The sequence below is a fragment of the Nomascus leucogenys genome, chromosome 2, assembly GCF_006542625.1.
Source record: "Nomascus leucogenys isolate Asia chromosome 2, Asia_NLE_v1, whole genome shotgun sequence".
NCBI lineage: Eukaryota > Metazoa > Chordata > Mammalia > Primates > Hylobatidae > Nomascus > Nomascus leucogenys.
The window spans coordinates 53,081,331-53,107,289 of NC_044382.1; the positions used below are offsets into that span (position 1 = coordinate 53,081,331).

At 47.7% G+C, this 25,959-nt stretch overlaps 1 protein-coding gene across 4 annotated transcripts in view; it reads right to left on the bottom strand.

The window, feature by feature from the left end:
• C2H16orf70 (chromosome 2 C16orf70 homolog) overlaps positions 1–25,959 on the bottom strand; it is a 36,567-nt gene that overhangs the window by 2,072 nt on the left and 8,536 nt on the right. For 2 of the 4 annotated variants that reach the window (XM_003262873.4, XM_030795607.1), the window contains exons 3-16: positions 23,464–23,546; positions 18,003–18,086; positions 12,936–12,979; positions 11,424–11,503; positions 11,040–11,134; positions 9,800–9,897; positions 9,598–9,710; positions 6,312–6,445; positions 5,833–5,916; positions 2,072–2,154; positions 1,571–1,614; positions 1,029–1,072; positions 826–884; positions 118–190 (exon numbers count right to left, since the gene is read on the bottom strand). In XM_003262873.4, the coding sequence (XP_003262921.1) occupies positions 118–190; positions 826–884; positions 1,029–1,072; positions 1,571–1,614; positions 2,072–2,154; positions 5,833–5,916; positions 6,312–6,445; positions 9,598–9,710; positions 9,800–9,897; positions 11,040–11,134; positions 11,424–11,503; positions 12,936–12,979; positions 18,003–18,086; positions 23,464–23,546 (1,118 nt within the window). Of the gene's footprint in view, positions 1–117; positions 191–825; positions 885–1,028; positions 1,073–1,570; positions 1,615–2,071; positions 2,155–5,832; positions 5,917–6,311; positions 6,446–9,597; positions 9,711–9,799; positions 9,898–11,039; positions 11,135–11,423; positions 11,504–12,935; positions 12,980–18,002; positions 18,087–23,463; positions 23,547–25,959 lie in introns of those variants that run through there. The other 2 variants (XM_030795613.1, XM_030795610.1) reach the window with 2 other exon arrangements.

Consider the following 25,959-nt stretch of genomic DNA (forward strand, 5'->3'; position numbering starts at 1 on the left):
GATGAATCTGCCCACTATGGCAGTGAGGCCCTCCCCAATTTCCCTCCATCATTCACCTGGCCCTACCATGACCAGCAACCCCACAGGCAGTTTATTTCTAGGGCTTCCACAGCTTACCTCAAAGATCATTCGCTGAAGACCAAAGCAGAATGTGGAACCAAATGGGTTGGTGTTGTTTGGGGAGGAAGACCTGAGGCCAGAGAATTCAGAATTAGAGAGGCAGACAGAGGCCACGGCCTTGAAGCAAGGGATCCAGTGTTTTCTGGGGTATGGGATACTGGCCAGTAGTCTCTCATGGCTGTGAGTGTATGTCTGTTTCCCACACAGGCCTGCAAGTTCCTAGGGGTAGGGATGGCCTCACTCAACTCAGAATTATACATACAGAGCCCAACAGGGCAAAAAAGTTACTGTGGTACTGGACTAGGGTGGTGAGGAGTCAAGAGGGCCCTCTTGAGTGAGAGAATCTCAGGCAGCATGGCAACCAGGAATGGGGCTGTGGACTTCAGCAGGCAGCAGCTTTGATGGGAAAAAGCCTAGGCCAGCCAGCCAAGCCCCTTATTGAATAACTAAGGGTGGGAAGGCCCCCATACCTAGAGGTAGGGTTGGGAGTGGGGAGCTACCCCTGGGGATATTCTCTCTATCACAGGTGAACACACAGAACAGTTGACTTAGTCCTAATGTGCAGAGTGGGGCAGGAAGTATGCTTGTGGCAATACCAGAAACTTCTGTAATTTTTAAGCAACATCCACTGTGCCAGGCCTCCCTCGGCTTTCTGGGCTCTGAAGAGTCAGGTGGGGTGGCCAGGGACATCAAACTCCCACTCACCTGTGCAGGACAACAGGCTTCTCCACAGGGTGGCCCAGGAGCTCCTGGATGTTGTCCCACTGCAAGAGGGATAGATGGGAGCAGGGGTTAGTAGGGACATGAACATTCCTGTGACCAATGGCTGGCCTAGAGGACACGGCCCCATACTGCCTGCAGGCTCATGTCCACCTCATTCTGTGCCAGGTAGGAAGATAGATGCTCACCTTGCTGTAGGTCGTGCATGTTTCTGTCTGACCATCTGCGCTTTCTGAAAAGAGAAGACAGTGGGGCAGATTGGTAGCTGGCCCAGCCTACCTGTGGCCCCAGCCCTAGGTAGGATCCAGACCTGGTGTCTCTTTGCACTGGGGTTGGAGTACATGGGGAGGATTAACAGGCTGTTTTGGAGTTCCAGGGTGGAAGAGGATGGAGGGGTGAAGGGAGGTCAGTCAGGTGTGAACTACACCAATTGGCAGTGGGTGGCAGGCAACAAGGATGGGCTGTGGGCCACTGGATGATCATCTGTAGATAAGAAACTCTCCCCTCCAGAGGCCAGCAATCCCACAGTCATAGGAAAAGGCCTCAAGGGCCTCTAGGAGACTCAGACCAAGAACACTGCAGTCCCCAGAACAATGAGCCCACCCCAGAGGAAGTGAGGCCATGGGCAGAGGCTCCACACACCCAACCACTGCTTCGATCTTTCTCCCTTCTCACAGTGGAAAACAGACTCTAAAACCCCTCCCTTACCCTGAGAGCTTTCACTACTCACCTTTCTTTATGGCTAGTGGGATCTTGAACTCACAGCGATGATAACTAGAGAGAAGGCAGATGGGTAAAGGCTGGGCCTCCTAGAAGGCCTGGCCACTCCCATATTCCAACCCCACACCCCAGGAGAAACAGAACCAAACACACCTGCCCAAAGCTCTGGCTCTGAGCCCCTGACAGTGTTCACTGGGGGAGGCCAGATTTAGGCACGGAAGTCGAACAGAAAAGATCCTGGCCCTGGGTTCTGGAGAGCCTATTACCTTGGATAAGACATCAAGCTTTCTGAACCTATTTCCCTATTTGTAAAATGGGTTCAAACAGAGAGATGTAAGGCATTGGACCCTGTGCCAGGAACACAGCAAGCACTCAGGAAATTCACTTCCCATGAAACAGCAAGAATTCAGGTGTAGATGAATTAGTGAACACCCAAAGCCACAAGCTCTTTCCTGGGGTTTTCAGCCCAAAACTCACTTCACAGAGGGGAGGTACAGACAGGTGTACTCACATGTTGAAATTATAATGCCCAGGGTAATTGGTGTGTAGAACAAACTTCTTCACTTTGTGTGTATTCGCATCAAAGAGGATGTCCTGGGATAGAAAACAAGGGTACTCAAGGAGGGAAAGTTACTGAGGCAGGGCAGAAGCCTTTCCAAAGGCATGTCCAACTTGGGACATCCACTGCACTCCACAGCGAGAATGCCTGCAGGCATTACCTTTCTTCCAGACAACAGTCCAGGGGACAGGCCAACCAGCTTTTAGACATTTTCCTTCTTTTTTCTTTTTTGAGATGGAGTCCCACTCTGTCGTGGAGGCTGGAGTGCAGTGACACTGTGTCAGCTCACTGCAACCTCTGTCTCCTGGGTTCAAGCAATTCTCCTGCCTCAGCCTCCCGAGTAGGTGGGATTACAGGCGCCCACCACCATGCCTGGCTTTTTAAAATTTTTTTTATTTATTTATTTTTTTAGTAGAGGCAGGGTTTCACCATGTTGGCCAGGCTGGTCTCAAACTCCTGACCTCAGGTGATCTGCCCACCTTGGCCTCCCAGAGTGCTGGGATTACAGGTGTGAGCCACTGTGCCTGGCCCCATACCTTATCTTTTCTGTCACGTGTGTTACCTCTCAACACACTGTACTATCCATTTTAGCTCTTTGTCCTGCTAAATGGCTTTCTTCCCTCTGAATATAAGCTCCGTGAGGGCAGGGTTGTCCGTCTGTGTTCTTCACTGCTGTATCCCCAACTCTTAGAGTATGCCTGGCACACAGTAGGTACTCAATAAAGATTTATTGAATAAAGGTGCTTTACAAACTTTCAAGGCAGGTTCCTCTTTAGAGATGAGGAAACCAAGGCCCCAGGAGGTCAGTAAGTCACCTAGCATGGTGCCCAGATGGTAAGCAGCAGAGCCAAGAGAATTCGAGGATGCAGACTCAGGACTTTGGGAGGCCAAGGCAGGAGGATTCCTTGAGTTGAGAATACAGGTGCACACCACTATGCCTGGCTAATTTGTGTAATTACTATTAGTGGAGATGGTGGTTTCACCATATTGGTCAGGCTGGTCTCGAACTCCTGACCTCAGGTGATCCACCCACCTTGGCCTCCCAAAGTACTGGGATTACAGGCGTGAGCCACCATGCCAGCCAAGTCACCTGGTTCTTGAGAGGCTCAAGACCACTTGACTATTCTGAATTCCATGATCCATCAGACCCTCCTGGCTTCCATTACACCCTCTGTGGGAGTCAGCAACCCCAGGAACTGAAGTTTCAGCCTGACCTCTTTCTAGGACTTGGACCTGGATTTGATGCCACCCAGTGAATACTTCCCTCCTATCCCCTACCCTTCCCAGCTTCATATCCATCCAGCTGCTTGGGCCCATGACCTCAGGGTCACCTCTGACTCTACCCCCATACCCACAGCCAACTAAGTCCTACTGAGGCCAGTCCATTCTCTCCATCTTCCCTGTCACCTATTGATGGCAGCAATGGCCCATCTGGAGTGGCCGCTGCAAGGCTGCCGACTGGAGCAGAGGAAGTGTGGCTGGGACCTCTGTTTTCCCATAGAACTATGCAGAGCCTGTGGGAACTGGGAACAGGTGAGAGCCCTGGCCTCTACTAAGTTGGCAGGGCAGGAGTCCATGCTCCTGGGTGTAGCTGCAGCCTCCCAACTGCAGCTCCAGACCCTGGCATCCCTGCACTCTCAGGGGCCCAGAAGGCCCCTTGCCCCAGCAGGCTTGAAAGTGCCTGCTCCCACTCCCTAGCCTCTCCCCACTCCTGATGCCTGCTCTGGGGAGGAGCAAAGTTGTGGTTGAGCCCAGGCACTGTCATGACCTGGTTGGGAGTGCACACGCTCAGGGCAGCACTGACATGCTAGCCCCCTTGCCGCCTCAGCATGAACAGCATGGGCACCATGGATGGCATGTAGGAAGCAGAAGGGCTCCTAGGCGGAAAGGGCTGGGTCCCAGGTGAAACCCCACCTTCAAGCCAGGGATGGCCTGAGGCCTGGGAGCCAGGCTGCCAGCTCTGGGTAGTCTGTGGGTGGAGTGAGAATTTATGGTGCTTTTTCCGGGCCTGCTCATGGACCAATCGGCATGCACTTCCTCCCTTCTGAGCCCATAAAGACCCCGGATTCAGCCAGACTTGGACAGACGTCAATACTACCAACTGTGGGAAGGAGCTACCCACTTCAGGTCTCCTTGACTCCTCAGGATGACCTGCCTACAGAAAGAAGCTACCCACTATGGGTCTTCTCTCTGCTGAGAGCTGGACACTCGTCAGGACGACCTGCCTGCAGAAAGGACCCACTATGGGTCTCCTCTGAACTGTTCTGTTGCTCAATAAAGCTTTTCTCCTTTTTGCTCACCCTCCAGCTGTCTGCATACCTCATTCTTCCTGGCCACAGGACAAGAACTTGGGACCCACCAAATGGTGGGACTGAAAGAGGTATAACACAAATAGGGCTGAAATGCCCTGCCCCACTTTCCACATTGCGGGTGACAAGGAGAGAAGAGCTGCAGCCCTTCAGGAAGCCCAGACCTAGGAGCTCCCCGACACCCCAGATACCCTGTTTGGGGCTCTGTGGTTCTTGGTGTCTCCAAGCTTCCGGGTGCCACCACGTTCTCCTTGTCCAGATATGGGTGCCCACAATGGAAGCCACTTGCGGTACATGTGATCTAGCCTCACCCTTACATGGAGCTGGTGCCTATGCTGGCGCCTGGAGCTGCCTGCCCCACCACAGCAGTCAGCATGCCTGGCTGGGCACAGTGGCCGGAGGCGACATTCACTCGCTCACACATCCCTTGCTGCTCCATGCCTGACTTGCCCTTGGGAGGCATGGGATCCAGGCTGGTAGCGTGAGCCAAGCGCAGCCTGCCAGGCTGAGTGAGCAGAATGAGCCCAGTGGGACCAAGCAAAAACTGGGGCAAAGGCGCCACCGGCCACACTGGAAAAGCGACACCCTAAGGTTCTCGAGATACCGTCATCACTGGCTCTTGAACCAGAGGTCCAGCTGCAACAGCACTGTTCCCTCCTGCCGCCATCCTACTCTCAGGAGTTCACAACCCGACAGCAGCTACCCTACTACTCTTGGCTCCTGTGTTTGGTCTTTCCCACTTAGGCAGACTCAGTCTCTCCTCACTCCCTCTCTGGAATCTACTGTTTGCTGCCTCAGGACCTCAGACCCTAGAAGGCTCAAAGGTTACAAGACCCATGGTCCAGGCCAGCCCGGCCTCTGAGATGTTTCCTGCTGAAACACTGTTTATACAATAATTTCTCATGTCTGCAACTCACCCACCAGCCTGACTGTCCGCACTGGCCAGCTACCAGCTATATCCAGCTCCCTGGGTCCAGAGCACAGGGCTACAGCAATGCCTCTGGGGTGGTCCTCTAAAAATCTACAAGCACACCCCACTGTCTCCAATCCTTTTCAGTCTCCATTTTGTGACTCAAGAAGAAGCTCCTATGCTTTACAAAAGGGCAGTTATCCAAACAGCTTAATCTGAATAATTTCCAAGACCTCCATCTGTGGAACATGTTTCTCTCAGAAAAGAAGTCAACATATACCAGGGAACCTAGTGTTCCTGAGCAATCCTGGTTGCAGGAAAGGTCTACTTTGGAGTACCAGAGCCTATGCAAAACAACCCCGGGCAAAGCCAGCTGGGGCTAGGTTCCCCAATGCCCAGGCATGGTTCCAGCTGCATGTGGACACACAAATCTGCAAAGGTGCACTGCCCACCCCAATAGAAATGAAGGGCTTCTCTGAGGAATCACAACTTACCACTCCAAGAGTGAAGTAGTTAAAAAAGTAGTCATTGCACTTCGATGGAACTTGTTTATGAGGGGAAGGAGAATGAATTTTCATCTGTAGGGAAAAAATAACCATAAATTAAAATCCATCCCTCTAATAGTTCTGGATTAACTGAAAGTCTACAAATTGTGTTCCATGTGTAACATTAAGCTGCGGTAAAACCAAGAGTGTGGGGAGTCTCAGCTGCTGGTGCTGACCAGTCTAGGAGGAGAGGGGGCCAGCTGTCGTTGACTATGGACTGCCTTGGTCTCTAAGGAAAGGTAGGCACTATGGAGAGGGACAGAGTCAGGGTAATTGGACTACAGGGGTTAGAAAAGTTTTCAATTTACTTTACCATTAGCTTTAATTAGAACAAGTTCTATGGGAAAATAGCAAACAGTTTATACTCAATATTAAATTGGTGTTGATTAAAAAAAAGAGGGAGAGAGACTGCAACATAATTCCCCTACCTTGTCTTCTGATTTATAGAAGACTTTGTGTGGAGAGCCAAGCATGCTAAGAACATCTTGGCAGGAATCACCAAAATACACTGAACGTTCAAATACCCGCATCTTGGCATCTGCTAATAGGCCAGGTCCACAACCTGCAAAACACAAGAGAGAGAGGTTGTCAGGTTATGGTTAGGACCAGAGACCCTCTCTGGGAGCCCCAGAGAAGCTACTGGCTGCATGCTACATTATTAGGTCTGGCGAGGGGCAAGACTGCATGCAATCAGAAACATCAGGTCACCACGGCTTAAGACTGTACAAGAGATCACTATCTATTCAAAATAATGCCAGGGACTTATTCAATCCCCCACATATGACATGAAGCTCTGGATACTTCATTCACTTATTCATTCACTATTTTATTGCCTACCATGGGCTAGGACATTGTGCTAGATGTTGAAACAAAAGTGAACAAAAGCAGTGCAGTTTCTGGCCAGACGTGGTGGCTCATGCCTGTAATCCCAGCACTTTGGGAGGCCAAGGCGGATGGATCGTTTGAGCTCAGAGTTCGACACCAGCCTGGGCAACATGGTGATACTCTGTCTCTACAAAAACATACAAAAATTAGCTGGGCATGGTGGTGGGTGTCTGTAGTCCCAGCTACTTGGAAGGGTGAGGTGGGAGGATCACTTGAGCCGGGGGGCAGAGGTTGCAGTGAGCCAAGATCACACCACTGCACTCTAGCCTGGGTGACAGAGTGAGACAGTCTCAAAAAAAAAAAAAAAAAAAAAGGCAATGCTGTTTTTTCCCCATAAGCTTATGCGTGCTGGAGAAGACTTTAATCAGATCATCACACAACTATGGTAAGATGTAAGGATTTATGTTAAGAGGTACTTCTTGGCTGGGTGCGGTGGCTCTTGCCTCTAATCCCAGCACTTTGGGAGGCCAAGTGGGGTAAATTGCTTGAGCTCAGGCGTTCAAGACCAGCCTGGGCAACATGGTGAAACCCTGGCTCTACAAAATATAATATAAAAATTAGCCAGGCGTGGTGGCACACTCCTGCAGTCCTAGCTACTTGGGAGGCTAAGGTGGGAGGATCACTTGAGCCCAGGAGGTAGAGACTGCAGTGAGCTAAGATCACACCACTGCATTCCAGCCTGCGTGACAGAAGGAGACCATGTCTCAAAGAAAGAAAAAAGAAGCAAAAAAAGAAAAATAAGAAGAAGAACCAATGCCTCAGAGACTGATGTAGGAACCCAATTTATGAATAAATGCTGGTTAGGCAATGAGCTCCATGAAGGTGCTCAGCTGTCTTTATGGGAACAAACTCCACGCTGAAGCTCCCAGTCCCGTTTAGCACGATCCACAACCCAAAGCAGCCGATGTTGGCCACGCATGGGAATGTCACAAAATGAGGCATGGATCCTGGAGGGACCAGGTACTGAAGGTGGCAACTCTTTTTTTTTTTTTTTTTTTTGTCAGACGGAGTTTCGCTCTTGTTGCCCAGGCTCCAGTGCAATGGCGCTATCACCGCTCACTGCAACCTCCGCCTCCCAAGTTCAAGCGATTCTCCTGTCTCAGCCTCCTGAGTAGCTGGGATTACAGGTGCGCATTACCACGCCCAGCTAATTTTTGTATTTTTAGTAGAGATGGGGTTTCATCATATTGGTCAGGCTGGTCTTGAACTCCTGACCTCAGGTAATCCACCCGCCTTGGCCTCCCAAAGTGCTGGGATTACAGGCATGAGCCACCGCACCCAGCCAACTCTTTCTTTTTGTTGTTGTTGTTGTTCATGGTTGGCAAAACTCTTGCCAAGGTGTGGCCAAACCACAATTCAACAAGTCTCGTCTGCTTGCCTACGTTGAGAACTTGGCATTAAGGGTAGAAAAAGGGGAGCCGGGCATGGTGGTGTATGCCTGTAGCCTAGTCAGGAGGTTAAGGCAGGATTGCTTGAGCCCAGGAGTTCAAGGCCACAGTATTCCATTGCACACCGGCCTGGGCAATATAGGGAGAAAAGCTGGGTGTAGCGGCTTGCACCTGTAATCCCAGCACTTTGGAAAGCCAAGGAGGGAGGACCGATTGAGCCCAGGAGTTCAAGATCATTCTGGGTAACACAGCAAGACCCATCTCCACATACACAAAAATTAACTGGGCATGGTAGCACGTGCCTGTGGTCCTAGCTACTTGGGAGGCTTAGGTGAGATCACTTGAGCCCAGGAGTTTTGAGGCTGCAGTGAGCTATGATTGCACCACTTCACTACAGCCTGGATGACAGAATGAGACCATCTCTTTTAAAACAAAACAAAACAAAAAAAGGTAGAAAAAAGGGGAGAGCTGGCCAGGTGTGGTGGCTCATGCCTGTAATCCCAGCACTTTGGGAGGCCAAGGCGGATGGAACACGAGGTCAGGAGTTTGAGACCAACCTGACCAACATGGTGAAACCCTGTCTCTACTAAAAATACAAAAATTAGCCAGGTGTGGTAATGCGTGCCTGTAATCCCAGCTGCTCGGGAGGCTGAGGCAGGAGAATCGCTTGAACCCGGGAGGCAGAGGGTGCAGTAAGCTGAGATCACGCCACTGCACTCCAGCCTCGGCGACAGAGCAAGACTCTGTCTCAAAAAAAAGAAAAAAGAAAAAAGGGGAGAGCAATAGCACTGCAACCCACAGGATGCATCTCCAGGAAACACTTGGGAACTGTCACAAAGCTATATAAGCACACAGCAGGCCTATGTGCATGCCGAGAGAAGCAGTGCTGTTGCTTATTAAGATTTGCTAATTATAAGACTATGTGCAGTCCCTTGACAAAACTAAACAAAAGCTTTAACCATAAACATCTGCATAATTTGTCTTCTACCAACTATGTGGCAATGGACTGAATGCTTTTGTTCCCCTAAAATTCATATGTTGAAATCCTAATCGCCAAGGCGATGGTATTAGAAGGTCAGGGCTTTGGGAGGTGATTACATTATGGAAGCAGAGACCTCAGGATTGAGATTAGTGCCATTACAAAACAGATTCCAGCGAGTTAACTAGCCCCTTGCACCATATGAGGACACGGGGAGAAGTCTCTTCTATGAACTAGACTACAGGCACATCCAGATACTCAATCTGCCAGTGCCTTGATCTTGGACTTCCCAGCCTCCAGAACTGTAAGAAATAAATTTTTGTTGTTTAGCAGCCACTCAGTTTATGGTATTTTGTTACAGCAGCCTGAATGGACTAAGACACACCCTAAGCACGTGGGATTTTAGACTATCTCAACATGGGTATAATGCGGAATGTACCAACCTCAAAGCCAGTCACTGACCTGCAGCAAGTAGGCGAAGTCGTAAACCTGCAGGTCCAGTTCCGTCTCGAAGAACATCTACACTCTCAGCATAGACATTGCCCAGGAAACAGCTCAGAGGCATCATGGGAGCCCTGGGGGCAGACAGAGAAGGAGCAGAGGCTTGGTTCTTTCTCCCAGGCAGCCCAGGCCTTAGCATGAAACTCATGCTCCTTACACTTACTTGGTATCCTGTAGGCTGTTGCCACTGTAGATATACATTCGTTTTACAGTTGCTCCATGGGGTATCTGGAGAGAAGCCAGGCCATGGGCAAAATTGGGCTGCAAACAAAGGTCAAGAGTTTTACTTAGGGCACTATAGGTCATGGGACTCAGGCTCTGGTCTTCCCTGTCACTCATGGTCTTCAAGAGCTGCTCAGGTCAAAGGGTCAAAGCGCACCCTCAAACCTGGCTCTCTGGCTCTGGGTCAGTAAACTCCCCAAAACCGTGCAAGTCCACCTTTAATTTCGCTTGGTTTTCCTTTTCTTTTTTTTTTTTTTTTTTTTTGAGACGGAGTCTCACTCTGTCACCCAGGCTGGAGTACAGTTGCATGATCTCAGCTCACTGCAACCTCCACCTCCCAGGTTCAAGTGATTCTCCTGCCTCAGCTTCCCGAGTACCTGGGACTACAAGTGGGCAGCACCACAACCGGCTAATTTTTTTTTTTTTTTTTTTTTTGAGACAGAGTCTCACTCTGTCGCCCAGGCTAGAGTGCAGTGGCGTGATCTCGGCTCACTGCAAGCTCCGCCTCCCGGGTTCACGCCATTCTCCTGCCTCAGCCTCCTGAGTAGCTGGGACTACAGGCATCCACCACCACACCCGGCTAAATTTTTTGTATTTTTAGTAGAGACGGGGTTTCACCATGTTAGCCAGGATGGCCTTGATCTCCTGACCTCATGATCCACCCGCCTTGGCCTCCCAAAGTGCTGGGATTACAGGTGTGAGCCACCACACCCGCTCAGTTTTCCTTTTCTTCATAGGGGAAAATGCAGAAATGCTTCCTTAATTAAAATAAGCCTCACGAAAGCTTATCATTTTCACAGCCCCAAGGATGAATGAAATGTTTGCAAAAACAAAGGTAACTGAAAATCCAGAGGATGAAATCTCCAAATTCTAGGCCACCAGGAAAACTGTTGATTAGGAGCTTGAAAATAAGGAATGAATGAACTTATTTCTGAAAAGTGAGCCTGACCTCACTCCATTGTGGGAAGTATCCTCTTCCTTGCAATGCCAGCCTGAGCATTGTTCTTCCTCTGTCAACCCACCTCCTCTACGACTTTACCCTGTAAAGAGCTCAAATACATGGAAACCAAAGAAAGTCTGCCTATCTAATACCCACTCCTCTATTCCCATACCATGACACTGTCTGCTGAGCCATACCACAGACACTGGGCAACAAACACCAGGGGACAGGAAGGGCTAACCTCATACTTTGGAGCCTCAGTCCATGAGTCTAACTGAAAAGAGAAAGACAGTCCTCTGAAGTTGAGATGGAAGAGCTGCTCAGCGGAGTTGTACACTGTTGGGGTGGGGGAGAAGAAAATAACATGGTTGACTGGCATCTGAAATGGCTAACATAAACCAGCCTGGCAGGGAGTAATGACTGACAATACCTTCCTTGTGGCTTATTTCTAAACTGGCCTACTAGGTTGAAAACAAGGGGGAGGATGTTTCCTTCACACCCAAGTACCAATCCCACAATCCTATGGGAGCCTGACTCCAGGAAGTGGGTGGGATGGCACTACCGGGCAGGTTTATTGCTATGAACTGCTACTGATGACCAGAGGAATCAGATGGACTTGGCTTACCTCCAGGATGGGTTGCGCCAAAAGACTGGTCAATCTGTTCAATGGTAGGAGCTATGGCCTGAGAATTAAAATGCACGCCACTGAAAAACAAAAATATTTTTTAATACTAGGCTTCACAAGATGGGCCCACAGATCATGTGAGATAGTAGCTGGGAGAGTTATTTTTAAGACACAGGCAGGTGAGTCTCTAAATATATCAAAATACAAAGTTTAATTGGACAACTTTTATTTTTTTTTTATTTTTTATTTTTTTTGAGACGGAGTCTTGCTCTGTCGCCCAGGCTGGAGTGCCATGGCGCCATCTCGGCTCACTGCAAGCTCCACCTCCCAGGTTCACGCCATCCTCCTGCCTCAGCCTCTCCGAGTAGCTGGGACTACAGGCGCCCGCCACCACGCCTGGCTAATTTTTTGTATTTTTTTTTTTTTTTTTTTTTAGTAGAGACGGGGTTTCACCATGGTCTCGATCTCCTGACCTCGTGATCCGCCCGCCTCGGCCTCCCAAAGTGCTAGGATTACAAGCGTGAGCCACCGTGCCCGGCCAAGAGAACTTTTAAATAAGAGAATTAATGAGGTCAGGAGAAGGTCAATTCTCATGAGGCTAATATACAGAGTTGATCCTCTGGGGCTTTATGACACCAGTGACTCTTAAGAAAAGGGTAGAGAAGAGAAGCCACCAGACGCTGAGGTATGAAGGCCCTAGTAAAACTAAAAGACAACTAGAACCTGCAGGGGCCAGTGGTACCACACATTTGCTTGTCTACTCCTCTATCAGCAAAACTGCCTGAGCCTGCCCCAGGAATCAGGTCCTCTTCACACCCTCAAAAAGGGAAAGGGAAGCCAGTTAAGGAGACTTACTGAAAGGAGTATTCTCTCGCTTGAACCCAGGAGGCGGAGGTTGCAGTGAGCCGAGATGGCACCACTGCACTCCAGCCTGGGTGACAGAGAGAGACTCTGTCTCAAAAAAAAAAAAAAGAAAGGAAGGAGTATTCTAGATTTTTAGATGCAGGCATGCTGCCTTGCCATAATGGGGGTGCAACAACTTTGGACTGTGCATGTCATCCCCGCTGTAATTCTAAAAAGTACATTATAGCTCTAAAATGGTGGTCTCTTTGGCATTCTCTTCAGCATAGGCTTTGGAGTCAGACCTATCTGGTTCGTCCCACCTCTATTACTTAGGAAAACATGAAAAGAGGTGCCAAGAGAGGCTGTCAGCGGGAGGGCAGCTATAACCCAGGAGACTGTCACATCACCTGTGAGCTGAGGTCTGGCTTTGTTGAGTGGATTAAGTTAGATGACATACACGTGAAGTGTTAAACACATCACATATTCTTAATGAGGTTTACTGCTCTTCTCCAGGAAACTGAGCAGGCTTGAAGGTTGCCTCAGGAAATCACGGCACTAGGCTATAATTGACATCTGTGACAGATGTGAATCTTTACTAACTTAATGAAGGTAGTAGATATGGCCTGTCTATACCAAGTGTGACATATACCAGCAGGGGAGAAAACTTACCAATATTTTAACTTTACTTTACTCAAATCATATACTTCGATCACCTAAAAAAAAGTTTAAGAGTTGTCAATGCTCTGAAGGTGATAACAGACTAAAAATGATTAAAAATACATTTATAGAAGAAATAGTAAAAAAAAAAAAAAAAAAAAAACTATTACCAGTAGAAATTTTATGGAAGCACTGTATATTATCTTTTGTTCTCATTTAAAATTTTTTTAAAAACTTTTTGTCGAGATAGAATCTTAGCAAAACTAAAAAACTATGTTGCCCAGGCTGGTCTCAAACTCCTGGGCTCAAATGATCCTCCTGTCTTAGCCTCCCAAAGTGCTGGGATTACAAGCATGAGCCACCATGACAGTCCTTTGTTATTTTGAAACCGGGGAGAAAACACAGAGCATAACCTCCTAGCTTCCCTCTCCTAGTGGACTGCTCAACAGATGTCCATGGATGCCCTGGGTCAAGGCTCTTACATGCAATCCACTTCTGGGTCAGGCTGGCGCACACACCACCCTATAGGACAATGATCTCTTCCACAGACATGAAGCTTGTTAAGGCTCTGCTTTGGACACTAAGCCCCCTTCCTCCCATCTCATATTTTGCTGCATTTTAAAACCCAGGTCGGGTTGCTTTAGAAAAGCTTATTTTAGCCAGGCACGGTGGCTCACGCCTATAATCCCAGCACTTTGGGAGGCCCAGGTGGGTGGATCTCCTGAGGTCAGGAGTTCCAGACCAGCCTGACCAACATGGTGAAATCTTGTCTCTACTAAAAATACAAAAATTAGCTGGGCGTGGTGGCACACGCCTGTAATCCCAGCTACTCAGGAGGCTGAGGCAGGAGAACCGCTTGAACCCAGGAGTTGGAGGTTGCAGTGAGCTGAGATTGCGCCACTGCACTCCAGCCTGGGTGACAGAGCGAGAATCCCTCTCAAAAAAAAAAAAAAAAAAAAAAAAAAAGGCCGGGCGCTCACGCCACTTTGGGAGGCCGAGGCGGGCGGATCACAAGGTCAGGAGATTGAGACCATCCTGGCTAACACGGTGAAACCCCATCTCTACTGAAAAATACAAAAAAACTAGCCAGGTGTGGTGGCGGGCACCTGTAGTCCCAGCTACTGGGGAGGCTGAGGCAGGAGAATGGCGTGAACCCGGGAGGCGGAGCTTGCAGTGAGCCGAGATCGCGCCACTGCACTCCAGCCTGGGCGACACAGCGAGACTCCTTCTCATCTCGAAAGAAAGAAAGAAAAGAAAAGAAAAAAAAAGAAAGGAAAGGAAAGGAAAGGAAAGGAAAGGAAGGAAGGAAGGAAGGAAGGAAGGAAGGAAGGAAGGAAGGAAAATAGCTTATTTTGAAGTTGATTTTGTTTACAAAACAAAAAGATGGAGGGGGAAGTCTATCCCATTAGAAAGCAAGCCATAATATTTGTCACACAAGTGTGACAGTATTCAGTTATGTCCCTGATGAAGAGGATCTGGTTGAAACAAGAAAGCCTCAGGACCTTTGTGAAGCTTGCTCTTTAATGGGTTCAGCCTCAGATGAAATTCCAAGAACTCAGGGCAGGGCAGAGATAAAGGAAAAGGCATCACCTAACACTCCGCCATCAGTGGTGCCAAGTAATAAGCACTATGAAGTCCTCCATGCAATGGTGTCAAGGGCTTGGCAGCCAGCAGCACAGGTAGGGGCTCAGAGCACCATCTACCATCCTCCAGCTGGGAGGTTTGGCTCTCATTGTGGAGACACAAGCAGAGCTGGCTCAATATCTGTTTGTCCTGCCAATCTGAGCCTGATTGTGGAAGAGGCTGTGGGGCATTGTATGCAGAAACATCTGGCACTGCCAAAGAAACTGAGACATAATAGATAGTAGGTTCGCTTTTGGCCAGAGACCCTATCCCTAACTTTATTTAGAGACCACAACACTGAACCAAATTGGAAACCTCTTGACTATAATGTAGCTCTTTTGATCCTATCTGCTAGAAAGAACTGCTCCCTCTGCTAGGATGTCACAGCACTGGAATGAACCCTTTCCTCCATACTTGTGTATTCTGTTAAGTGGTCCACTAAGTTAAGCCCCTTGAGGGACTCATTAATTTGCATAGGGAAGGTGTTCAATTCATGTTAGGCAGTTCTGCCTGGTATGAAGCTTGAAAGCATGAAAAGAAGTGCCAGGAGGGGCTGTGGAAGGAAGGGCAGGGGAACAGCTATGATTCAGAAGATAGCCAGTGTCCCCTACAGAATATCTGGGCATGGGAGTATACCATGCCAAACTGGCATGCCATTTCACTGAGGCCAGAGCCTTGTCTAGCAGACAGCCTCTACCTTCAGCCAGAAGCCCTCCTGCTCATAGCAGGCGCAGGCACTCACCTGCCTCACTTCTATCCCTACAGCTGGCCAATCATCCCCCAAAGTTTCCCACCACCCGCCCTGTGGAAGTGAGCCTGCACGATGTTCCTCCTGTATCACTGGCACCCCACCTGCCAACAGCTATACGGGTCCAACACATATAGGTGCTTCGACCCTGCCTGATCAATGGGAAAACAGTGGACCAGAGCTAATCATAAGGCACGAAGCAGCACTTGTGGCAATGGACCCAGAGTGCTGGCCATCCTGGAGTCCTTCATGTCACTAGGAGCATCAATAAGCAGATTTCATCTCTTGGAGATTGCTGCACTACAGGGACAAGCAGCTGGGAAGGCTAAAGCCTGTGATTTTCCACCTCTGGGCTACAGAAGCTCCTGATTTCCCCAGAGGGGAAGAGATGTGGCAGCAGCCAAGATAACAATGGAAAAGACAGGTGGCTATAAAGGTTGTGACTTATAAAGCCTCATTCCACAGGGCTGTCTCTCTTAGGCTTGAGGCAAGGGGTGGGGAGCAACTGTAGGAGGCAGTATCAGAACAGGTGGATTCTGAAGGTGTTGGATGGAAGGGCAGGAAGATAGGTCAGGTCAGGCTGGTGCCAATCAAAAACATCTGGGTGATTACTTGCTCAGTTTCCAGAAGACTCAGGCAGGATCCCAGTCTCTCCTTCATGGGGATCCCAAAGAAGGCAGAAGAGGATTGCCAGTTCGATTTTACCTCCTTTCCTATCCAAAGGTACTTCCCATTCCTCACATTTCTGTACATTTCTTCAGCTTTTCTCATTTATTTCCCAGATCCATCAACAGAGCCTAAGTGGTCAGCCACCACATATTGCCAATATCTAGTTAAAAGCCTGGCACCAGGTAGACTACTTATCCTCTCTGTCCCTCGGCTTTCTTGCTAGTAAACAGTACCTACTCACAGGCGCGTTAGGATTAAATTAGAAAATGCATGTGAAACACCCAGCCATGTGCCTAGCATGCCTAAGCACTCACTAAACATATGACATTGTCTTCACCATGCTGTGATGCTATGGGCTGCTGGACATCCCTTTTGTTGCCCATTTAGGTTACTTCCAGCTTCTCATTACCATGAAATGCCATTACCTTCCCCCAGTGTTTCTGGGTTACATTTTCTAAAGTGGACTTTTACCAAGTCCACTTGGTAAGGGAAATGACTACTTGTAAAGGCATTTCCATGTTACCAGATTAATTTCCCCCCAATTTGTGATTATGCCATATTGAAGATCATCCTCTGCCCTTTCCCAGTGTGGAACTTCTGGCCATGGAGACGGGATAGAATGAGGAATTCTAATTCCACGTACTGATTCTCTTTCCATGTTTTGTTTTCTCTCCTTAGCAGTTCACTTGTGACAAGGATGATGAGAACTGGGAAGTACCCAAGTCTTTTGGAAAGGCTACTCCATAACCCAAGAAGGACAACAACTCTGGCATGCCACTGCCCAGGGCCCATTCAATCTCATGACTTTGAGGCATGACTCTGGTGTCACATGACTAACCTGTGAGGCCCAGGCATTTGTAAACAGGGTATATCAAAAACAGATTGGACTGGGTGTGGTGGCTCATGCCTGTAATCCCAGCACTTTGGGAGGCCGAGGCGGGTGGATCACGAGGTCAAGAGATCGAGACCAGCCTGGCCAACATGGTGAAACCCCATCTCTACTAAAAACACAAAAAATTAGCTGGGTGTGGTGGCATGCACCTGTAGTCCCAGCTACTCAGGAGGCTGAGGCAGGAGAATTGCTTAAACCCAGGAGGCGGAGGTTGCAGTGAGCCAAGATTGCACCACTGCACGCCAGCCTGGGTAACAGAGTGAGACTCTGCCTCAAAAAAAAAAAAAAAAAAAAAATAGACTGGGCCGGGCGCGGTGGCTCATGCCTGTAATTCCAGCACTTTGGGAGGCTGCGGCGGGCGGATCACAATGTCAGGAGTTCGAGAACAGCCTGGTCAACATGGTGAAATCCCATCTCTACTAAAAATACAAAAATTTAGCTGGGCTTGGTGGCGTGCACCTGTAGTCCCAGCTACTCAGGAGGCTGAGGCAGAAGAATCGCTTGAACCCAGGAGGCGGAGGTTGCAGTGAGCCGAGATCGAGCCACTGCACTCCAGCCTGGTGACAGAGCTAGACCTCATCTCAAAAAAAAAACCAAAAAAAAAAACAAAGAAAACCAGACTGGACTGAAACAGGTGTTAGCAAATGGCACTCAAATGCCAATTAAGATAGCCCCACATATTAGTAAGTTGTTTTTTTACATTTCCTCCCCAGGGTTAAAGAATCAACTCATTGCTGGTGTTGTTAACCCAAGCCCCAGCATTCTAGGAAGAACAGTTTCCATTTTCTAACCAAATTACAGTGTTTGACAAAAGAATGAAGTAAAACCATCTTGTTTTCCTACTGGACATGAAAGCCCCCTCCCCATAGCATGTTTCCCAAATCTTCAACACTCTTTCACCTTCCCCTCTGGAGCCTGGGAAAGCAGCCCTTCCCAGCCTCTTTCTGACCATCCCAACCCACTTCCATCTTCCCTTTTTTTAGGGGAACAGGCACAGCTTCAGTTCCCTACATTGTAGTGATCTCTGAACCAAAGAAGTCCACACCTACTTATAAGTTTCTGAAACATCTCACAATAGCACATACTAATTAGCTCCAGAAAGACTGGCCCAGCCGGACATGAAACATTAGTTGTCATTTATAGTTACCTTAAGTCTCTGATTGAAAGCATCAAACATTAGTTTGATCCCGTCCTGAGTCAGGTTAAGAATGAGGTCATGGCTTAGAGGAGACTACAAAACAAAAATAAAACACATTCTGAGTAACTGATTTATTCACTAAGCACCTACTGAAAGCCTTACAATATAAATGCAACACACAGGGAATATCTAAGTGCAGGCAGTCCCTCTCTCCTCCAGCTAATGATGCTTGGAAACCAGAAAAAAACTGCTGCATGAACATATGGTGTTTTTTACTTCTAGCCTGCAGCTGCTGTTTCTTAATATCGGCTGAAAAAAGCCTCTCCCTTCTGGGCTTGAGTAAAAATACCTGGGGAAAAGGGACAAAGTTATATGAGTATACACGTCATTCTCCTTTCAGGCTCCAGGGTCCACATCTGCAGTATGAAGTTCACTGCCATCGAACCTACAGAGCAGTTGGTGAGGAATACAGGTCATGTGAAAAGGCCTAGTCCAGGATCTAAACTCAGCAGATACTGCTTATGCCTATCAGCTGAACCTACATCCATTCACACTCGGGCTGTTCGTACCATCCACAGGGAACACATTTTTATTCTTTGATGGTTTAGATCAAATTCTAGGACAAAGAAATACATTGTGATCTGATTATGAGATGACCCTCTTACCCTTTTTCTCTCTCCCCACAACCTCCCATCCCATTTCATATGTGCTTCTTCCTGAAAAGCCAAAATCTAAGATCTAAAGAGTCACATTTCTGCATTTGCCCCTTCTGAATCCTGGGGGAGGGGAGTAGCAGAACAAAGCAGTAGACAGAACCCTGGTGACCTTAGGTAACTCTCAAAACTTCTCTGAGCTCTGGTTTCTTCATGGGAATACCTTCATCCCTTCCCTCCAGGGTTGTTATGAGGACAGAGATAGTAGGTCAGAAAGCACCTAGCCCAATACCCGGCACACAGCACTCTCCTCTTGTGTCTGCCCCATCTGCGTGCTTCTGGTCCAATGCAATTAATTCAAGGATTCAATGTCTGAAGATTCTCCACAGCCCTGATCGAGGCTGCCCAATGGTAGAAGGAAAAACACCATCTAAAACCCCACCCTTCTTTAACACATGGCTACTCAAAAGGTTTAGTTTCTTTTTTTTTTTTTTTTTTAGATGGAGTCTCTCTCTGTTGCCCAGGCTGGAGTGCGGTGGCACAATCTCGGCTCACTGCAAGCTCTACCTCCTGGGTTCATGCCATTCTCCTGCCTCAGCCTCCTCAGTAGCTGGGACTACAGGCGCCTGCCACCACGCCCGGCTGACTTTTTGTATTTTTAGTACAGATGGGGTTTCACTGTGTTAACCAGAATGGTCTCGATCTCCTGACCTCGTGATCCACCCGCCTCAGCCTCCCAAAGTGGTGGGATTACAGGCGTCAGCCACCGTGCTTGGCCAAAGGTTTAGTTTCTTTATAGAGCTTCTCAAGTTAGACAAAGTGAATGATGGAGATACAGCTATCAGAGACAGAGACACAGCCTGGAAGGCCATAAGCCACTGCTGGTGTTGGCCTCATTGGCGAAATTCTCTCCTAAGAGTCTTTTGGGATTAGTGCAGGTTGCATCCTTCCATCCCAATGATCCCCACAAGGCAGCAGGCCCAGATAGTACCATCATGCTTGGCAAAAACTAAAGGAAGAATGTTGTATTTTCTAGTAGGTCTATATGAATGTCTAAACCATTAGGTCTCAAGCAAGATAATGGTACAATGAACTCTGAACTTGGATTACCAGTATCAACCCAGAACACAAAGTTCCATTTTGGAGAGAGCCATTCCATGGAATAAGCAGAGTGAAGCAACATTTTAGTCTCTTCCAGGAATCTTGCTTGGAGGAGGAATGTGCCAGGATCTGGATTTTCCTATACTTTCCCAAGATCTGATCTTTTTTTTTCCTGGCATTGTTATAATTCAGGATATAACCTAGCAATTTTCAAAAGCAATCAAATTACTCTCAGAGTCAATGTTTTATTAATACTTTGTATCTCTAAAACCAAAATACACACATACTATGTGGTATTTAAGCAGGTTCTTCCAGTAACCTAGCTGTCCTTCATATGAAGCAGTTCAGTAAAATCATCTGCTACTAGTTAACATCTTTTCCCTCTAAGAAAGATGGGACGTACTTGACATTTCATTTCCAAGGTGTGATTTGCATAGAGACAAGAAGATATTTCTGAAATGTTTAATGCAGACAAAATGTTTTCTGCATTTGGGAAACAAAGAGACAAATGGGTAAGGAAGGGAAGAAAGTAGGCAGAAGAAAAGGACAAGACCCAAATTTAAGAAGCATCACATTGGTTGGGTGCGGTGGCTCATGCCAGCACTTTGGGAGGCCGTGCAAAGCAGAATGCTTAAGGCCAGGAGTTTGAGACCAGTCTGGGCAAATATAATGAGACCCTGTCTCTAAAAAAAAAATTTTTTTGAGATGGAGTCTTACTCTATTGCCTAGGAGTGCAGTGGCATGATCTCGGCTCACTGCAACCTCCGCCTCCCAGGTTCAAGTGATTCTCCTGCCCCAGCCTCCTGAGTAGCTGGGATTACAGGTGTGCACCACCACACCTGGCTAATTTTTGTATTTTTAGTAGAGACAGGGTTTCACCATGTTGGCCAGGCTGGTCTCGAACTCCTGACCTGAACTGATCCAGCTGTCTTGGCCTCCTAAAGTGCTGGGATTAAAGGCATGAGCCACCGCACCTGGCCAAATTTTTTTTTTTTTTTAACAGCCAGATGTGGTGGCGCACACCTGTGGTCCCAGCTACCCAGGAGGCTGAGGTGGGAGGACGGCTGGAGCCCAGGAGTGGCAAAACTAAAGGAGGAAGGTTAGGGGAGGTTGCAGTGAGCCATGATCATGCCACTGCACTCCAGCCTTGGTGACAGAGCAAGACACTGTCTCAAAAAAAAAAAAAAAAAAAAAGGGCATCAGATCAGAGTTCTGAGAGACCATCTCCTTTTGATCCTCATCCAAAGATTATCCTAGGCTGGGTGTGGTGGCTCATGCCTGTAATCCCAGCACTTTGGGAGGCCAAGACGGGCGGATCACTTGAGGTCAGGAGTTTGAGATCAGCCTGGCCAACATGGTGAAACCCCATCTCTGCTAAAAATACAAAAATTAGCCAGGCGTGGTGGCATGTGCCTGTAATCGCAAGTACTCAGGAGGCTGAGGCAGGAGAATCACTTGAGCCTGGGAGGTGGAAGTTGTAGTGAGCCAAGATTGTGCCACTGTACTCCAGCCTGGGTAACAGAGCAAGACTCTGTCTCAAAAACAAACAAACCCAAAGATTATTCTATTATCAAGAAATTGTACTGTTTTACAGAAAGATAACCAGATTACTTATTAATATGCCACAACTCTCATGAATTAGAAATGAGAAAAGCAGATATCTAAATCAGGATTCAGACTCAAAAACCCATGTTTTTTTTTTTTTTGAGACAGGGTCTTGGTCTGTCACCTAGGCTGAAGTGCAGTGATACAATCATACCTCACTGCTCATGATTCTCCCACCTTAGCCTCCCGAATAGCCAGGATTACAGGTGTGCGCCACCACTCCAGGTTAATTTTTTATTTTATGTCGCCCTGGCTGGTCTCGAACTCTTGGACTCAAGCAATCTTCCTGCCTCGGCCCTCCCAAAGTGTTGGAGTTAGTGGTGTGAGCCACAGTGCCTGGTCAAACCCATATTTGCTAATGTGTTAAAGTTGCTTAGAAGATATTGGGGAAAATCAACTTAATGCTAACACTGTTTATACCCAAATACCGGAATAACAGACAATGATGGTGGTGATATAAGAAATAAATTTTGGCCGGTCACAGTGGCTCATAATCCCAGCACTTTGGGAGGCCGAGGCAGGCAGATCACCTAAGGTTGGGAGTTTGAGACCAGCCTGACCAACATGGAGAAACCCCATCTCTACTAAAAATACAAAATTAGCTGGGCGTGGTGGCACATGCCTGTAATCCCTGCTACTCGGGAGGCTGAGGCAGGAGAATCACTTGAACTCGGGAGGCAGAGGTTGAGGTGAGCCGAGATCGCACCATTGCACTCCAGCCTGGGCAACAAGAGCAAAACTCTGTCTCAAAAAAAAAAAAATTAATTTAATTAATGAGAATCCACTTTGGCACTGATAATCCACAGTGGTTCAAGAAACCCCTGCCCACCCTTGGCCGGGCGTGGTGGCTCACGCTTGTAATCCCAGCACTCTGGGAGGCCGAGGCGGGCAGATCACGAGGTCAGGAGATCGAGACCATCCTGGCTAACACGGTGAAACCCCATCTCTACTAAAAATACAAAAAAAAAAAAAAAATTAGCTGGGTGTGGTGGTGGGCATCTGTAGTCCCAGCTACTCGAGAGGCTGAGGCAGGAGAATGGCAGGTGAACCCAGGAGGCGGAGCCTGCAGTGAGCCGAGATTGCGCCACTGCACTCCAGCCTGGGCGATAGAGCGAGACTCCGTCTCAAAAAAAAAAAAAAAAAAAAAAAAGAAACCCCTGCCCACTCCTACAAGTCCCCTGTTCCGTTATAGGCACCACATGAATACTCAAGCACTTGCTTGGAGATTAAGCATGTCTTCTATCAGATCCCTCACATGAGGGTCTCATTAGGCTGGTAGAGGGGTACAATATGGCAGAATGTAATCTCTGGGTATAGGTAACAGGCCCAATTCTGATTCTGCTTCAAGTCAAAAAGTGAGAAGCCTCTCAGAAATTTTGCCCACCTATAATTTACAACATTCTTCATGTCAGAAATAAACTGTCATTTGCTTTAGGATCTGAAACTAATTGGAACAAATAGAACTGAAATAAACTAGTACTCAAAGGGTCTCAGAAAAGTCATTGGGGACATCCTTTAGCCTCTGTAGGCTCAAAACTATTCCCTGAGGCTTGTGACACATAGGACACCACAAAGGCTGCAACATGGCAGCACATGGTCTGGTCACAGAACTGCAGGTTTCAGAGAATTCAGTGGTGGGAAGATTGCTCTTTGAGAGAGATAAAGGGGTGAATTATATCTGTTTCCTTTCAAATCTGGTATGCTATGCTAGCTAGAGATCTGCACTGCAACAATCCTGAACACAAACTAACCAACAAAGCAGAAAAGACAACTTTAAACACAGAAGTGGAAGGTAAGCACTCTAAAATACCAGAGACAGCCTCTGAAGCAACCTACTACTGAAAAGTCCCTGTTTAAGGGCCTGTAGGCAGGTTGAGCACAGACAAAACACAGGTTCAATTATTACTGCTCTTCCAAACCTAGCTGTACTAGATAATCAAGAACAAAAGTTTCAGAATCAAAGAAAAGGTACTTGGTAACTGGCTGGTGCTAGAGATCCTCCCATTCGAACACAGCTATCCTTGCCAGTCAGCCTATCCCAAAGCATCAGCTCTGGAAGTGACTCACTGCCAAGGGATGCTATTTCAATAAACAAATCAGCCACCACTCACCTGTTCACTGTAGAGAACCTGGACGTTTTTGATGATGCGACAGTGCTTCTGAAGAATGGCTACTGCCTGAGCCAGAGGCATTCCTGAAATAAAGCAAGACACCTGTGTGGTTATTTTGGCTATCCATCTATTGACATCTACTACTTCACCAGGCACTGGTCCCTGTAGTAAAGCCTGGGGATGTTTGGGGGCTACTAAGGTCTACAGATACATGAGTAAATAAGAGTTCAATAAGCAGTAAGAGCTACAATAATGTTAAGCAGCAAGCACTAAGAGAATACTTGGACTGTGCACAGGTGTCCAACTCTTCGAATGCAACGACTCTTTTGCTTATCTGTGGTGGTGGATATCACAAAAATCATGCATGGGCCGGGCGTGGTGGCTTATGCCTGCAATCCCACCCAGCATTTTGGGAGGCCAAGGTGGGAGGATCACTTGAGGTCAGGCATTCGAGACCAGCCTAGCCAACATGGTGAAACCCTGACTCTACTAAAAACATATATATATATATACACACATACATATATATATATATATATATTAGCCAGGCGAGGTGGCTGCCCTTATAGTCCCAGCTACCCAGGAGGCTGAGGCAGGAGAAATGCTTGAACCCAGGAGGCGGAGGTTGCAGTGAGCCAAGATCACGACACTGCACTCAGCCTGGGCACCAGAGCAAAACTCTGTCTATAAAAAAAAAAAAAAAAAAAAAAAAAAAAGATGCATATGACGCATGGACCTTTTTTACATTTTTATTTTTTTTAAGCTCATTAACTATCATTAGTGTTAGTCTATTTCATGTGTGGCTCAAGACAATCCTTCTTCCAATGTGGCCCAGGGAAGCCAAAAGGTTGGACATGCATGGAAGGAGAGGGGAGGCACTGAATATACAAAAAGTCTTCCTAGAAATAGGGACCGCCACACTGATCTGACGCAGACAAGCGCCCAGAGAAAGCAAAGTAAGTATGAATCAAAGAACCAAGTGAGAAAAGCACTGACTGCATGATTCTGCAGACCCAGGTTTTGGTCCTCACTCTGCCATGGCTTAGGTATGACCTGAGATAGGTCCTTTCTCTTCCTTTCTGGCACCTGTCTCTGCATCTCTGAAATGAAGGCCTATTAGAGTACATGACTTGTAAGGAACAATTTTAAAAGTTTAAGATCAGGACTTGGTGTGGTGGCTCATGCCTGTAATCCCAACACTTTCCTGAGGCCAGGAATTTAAGACCCGCCTGGGAATATAGTAAGATCCTGTCTCTACAAAAAGTAAAAAAATTAGCTGGGCATGGTGGGATATGCCGGTAGTCCTAGGTCCTGGGGTGACTAAGGTGAGAGGATTGCTTCAGCCCAGGAGGTTGATCCTGCAGTGAGCCATGATAGTGCTACTGTGCTCCCATCTGGGTGACAGACAAGACCCTGTCTCAAAAAAATAAAAAAAAAAGTTTAAGATCACCCATCCACCAGAATCAATGAATCAACTTATTTTACCAAGGATTTCACTGGATTTTTACTTAAAATCCCACAAATATCTAGTTATTTTTATTTTTTTGTTTAATTTAAAAATAGCGACAGGGGGCCAGGCCTGGTGGCTCACGCCTGTAATCCCAGCACTTTGGGAAGCCGAGATGGGCAGATCATGAGGTCAGGAGTTCAAGACCAACCTAGCCAACATGGTGAAACCCTGTCTCTATTAAAAATACACAAATTAGCTGGGCATGGTAGAACACACCTGTAGTCCCAGCTACTCTGGAGGCTGAGGCAGGAGAACTGCTTGAACCCAGGAGGCGGAGGTTGCAGTGAACCGAGATAGTGCCACTGCACTCCAGCCTGGGAGACAGAGCAAGACTTTGTCCCAAAAAAAAAAAAAAAAAAAAAAAAAAAAAAAAAAAAATAGCAACAGGGGGCAGGGTACAGTGGCTCATGCCTATTAAAATACAAAAAAATGGCCGGGCATGGTGGCTCACACCTGTAATCCCAGCACTTTGGGAGGCCAAGGTGGGCGGATCACCTGAGGTCGGGAGTTTGAGACCAGCCTGACTAATATGGAGAAACCCCGTCTCTACTAAAAATACAAAATTAGCCAGGCATGGTGGTGCATGCCTGTAATCCCAGCTACTTGGGAGGCTGAGGCAGGAGAAGCGCTTGAACCTGGGAGGCGGAGGTTGCGGTGAGCCGAGATAGTGCCATTGCACTCCAGCCTGGGCAACAAGAGTGAACTCTGTCTCAAAAAATAAAATAAAATAAAATAAAATAAAATACAAAAAAATTAGCCAGGCAGCTGGGCGCAGTGGCTCGTGCCCATAATCCCAGCACTTTGGGAGGCTGAGGCGAGCAGATCACAAGGTCAGGAGATCGAGACCATCCTGGCTAACATGGAGAAAGCCCATCTCTACTAAAAAAAAAAAAAATACAAAAAATTAGCCGGGCGTGGTGGCAGGCACCTGTAGTCCTGTAGCTACTTGGGAGGCTGAGACAGGAGAATGGCATGAACCCAGGAGG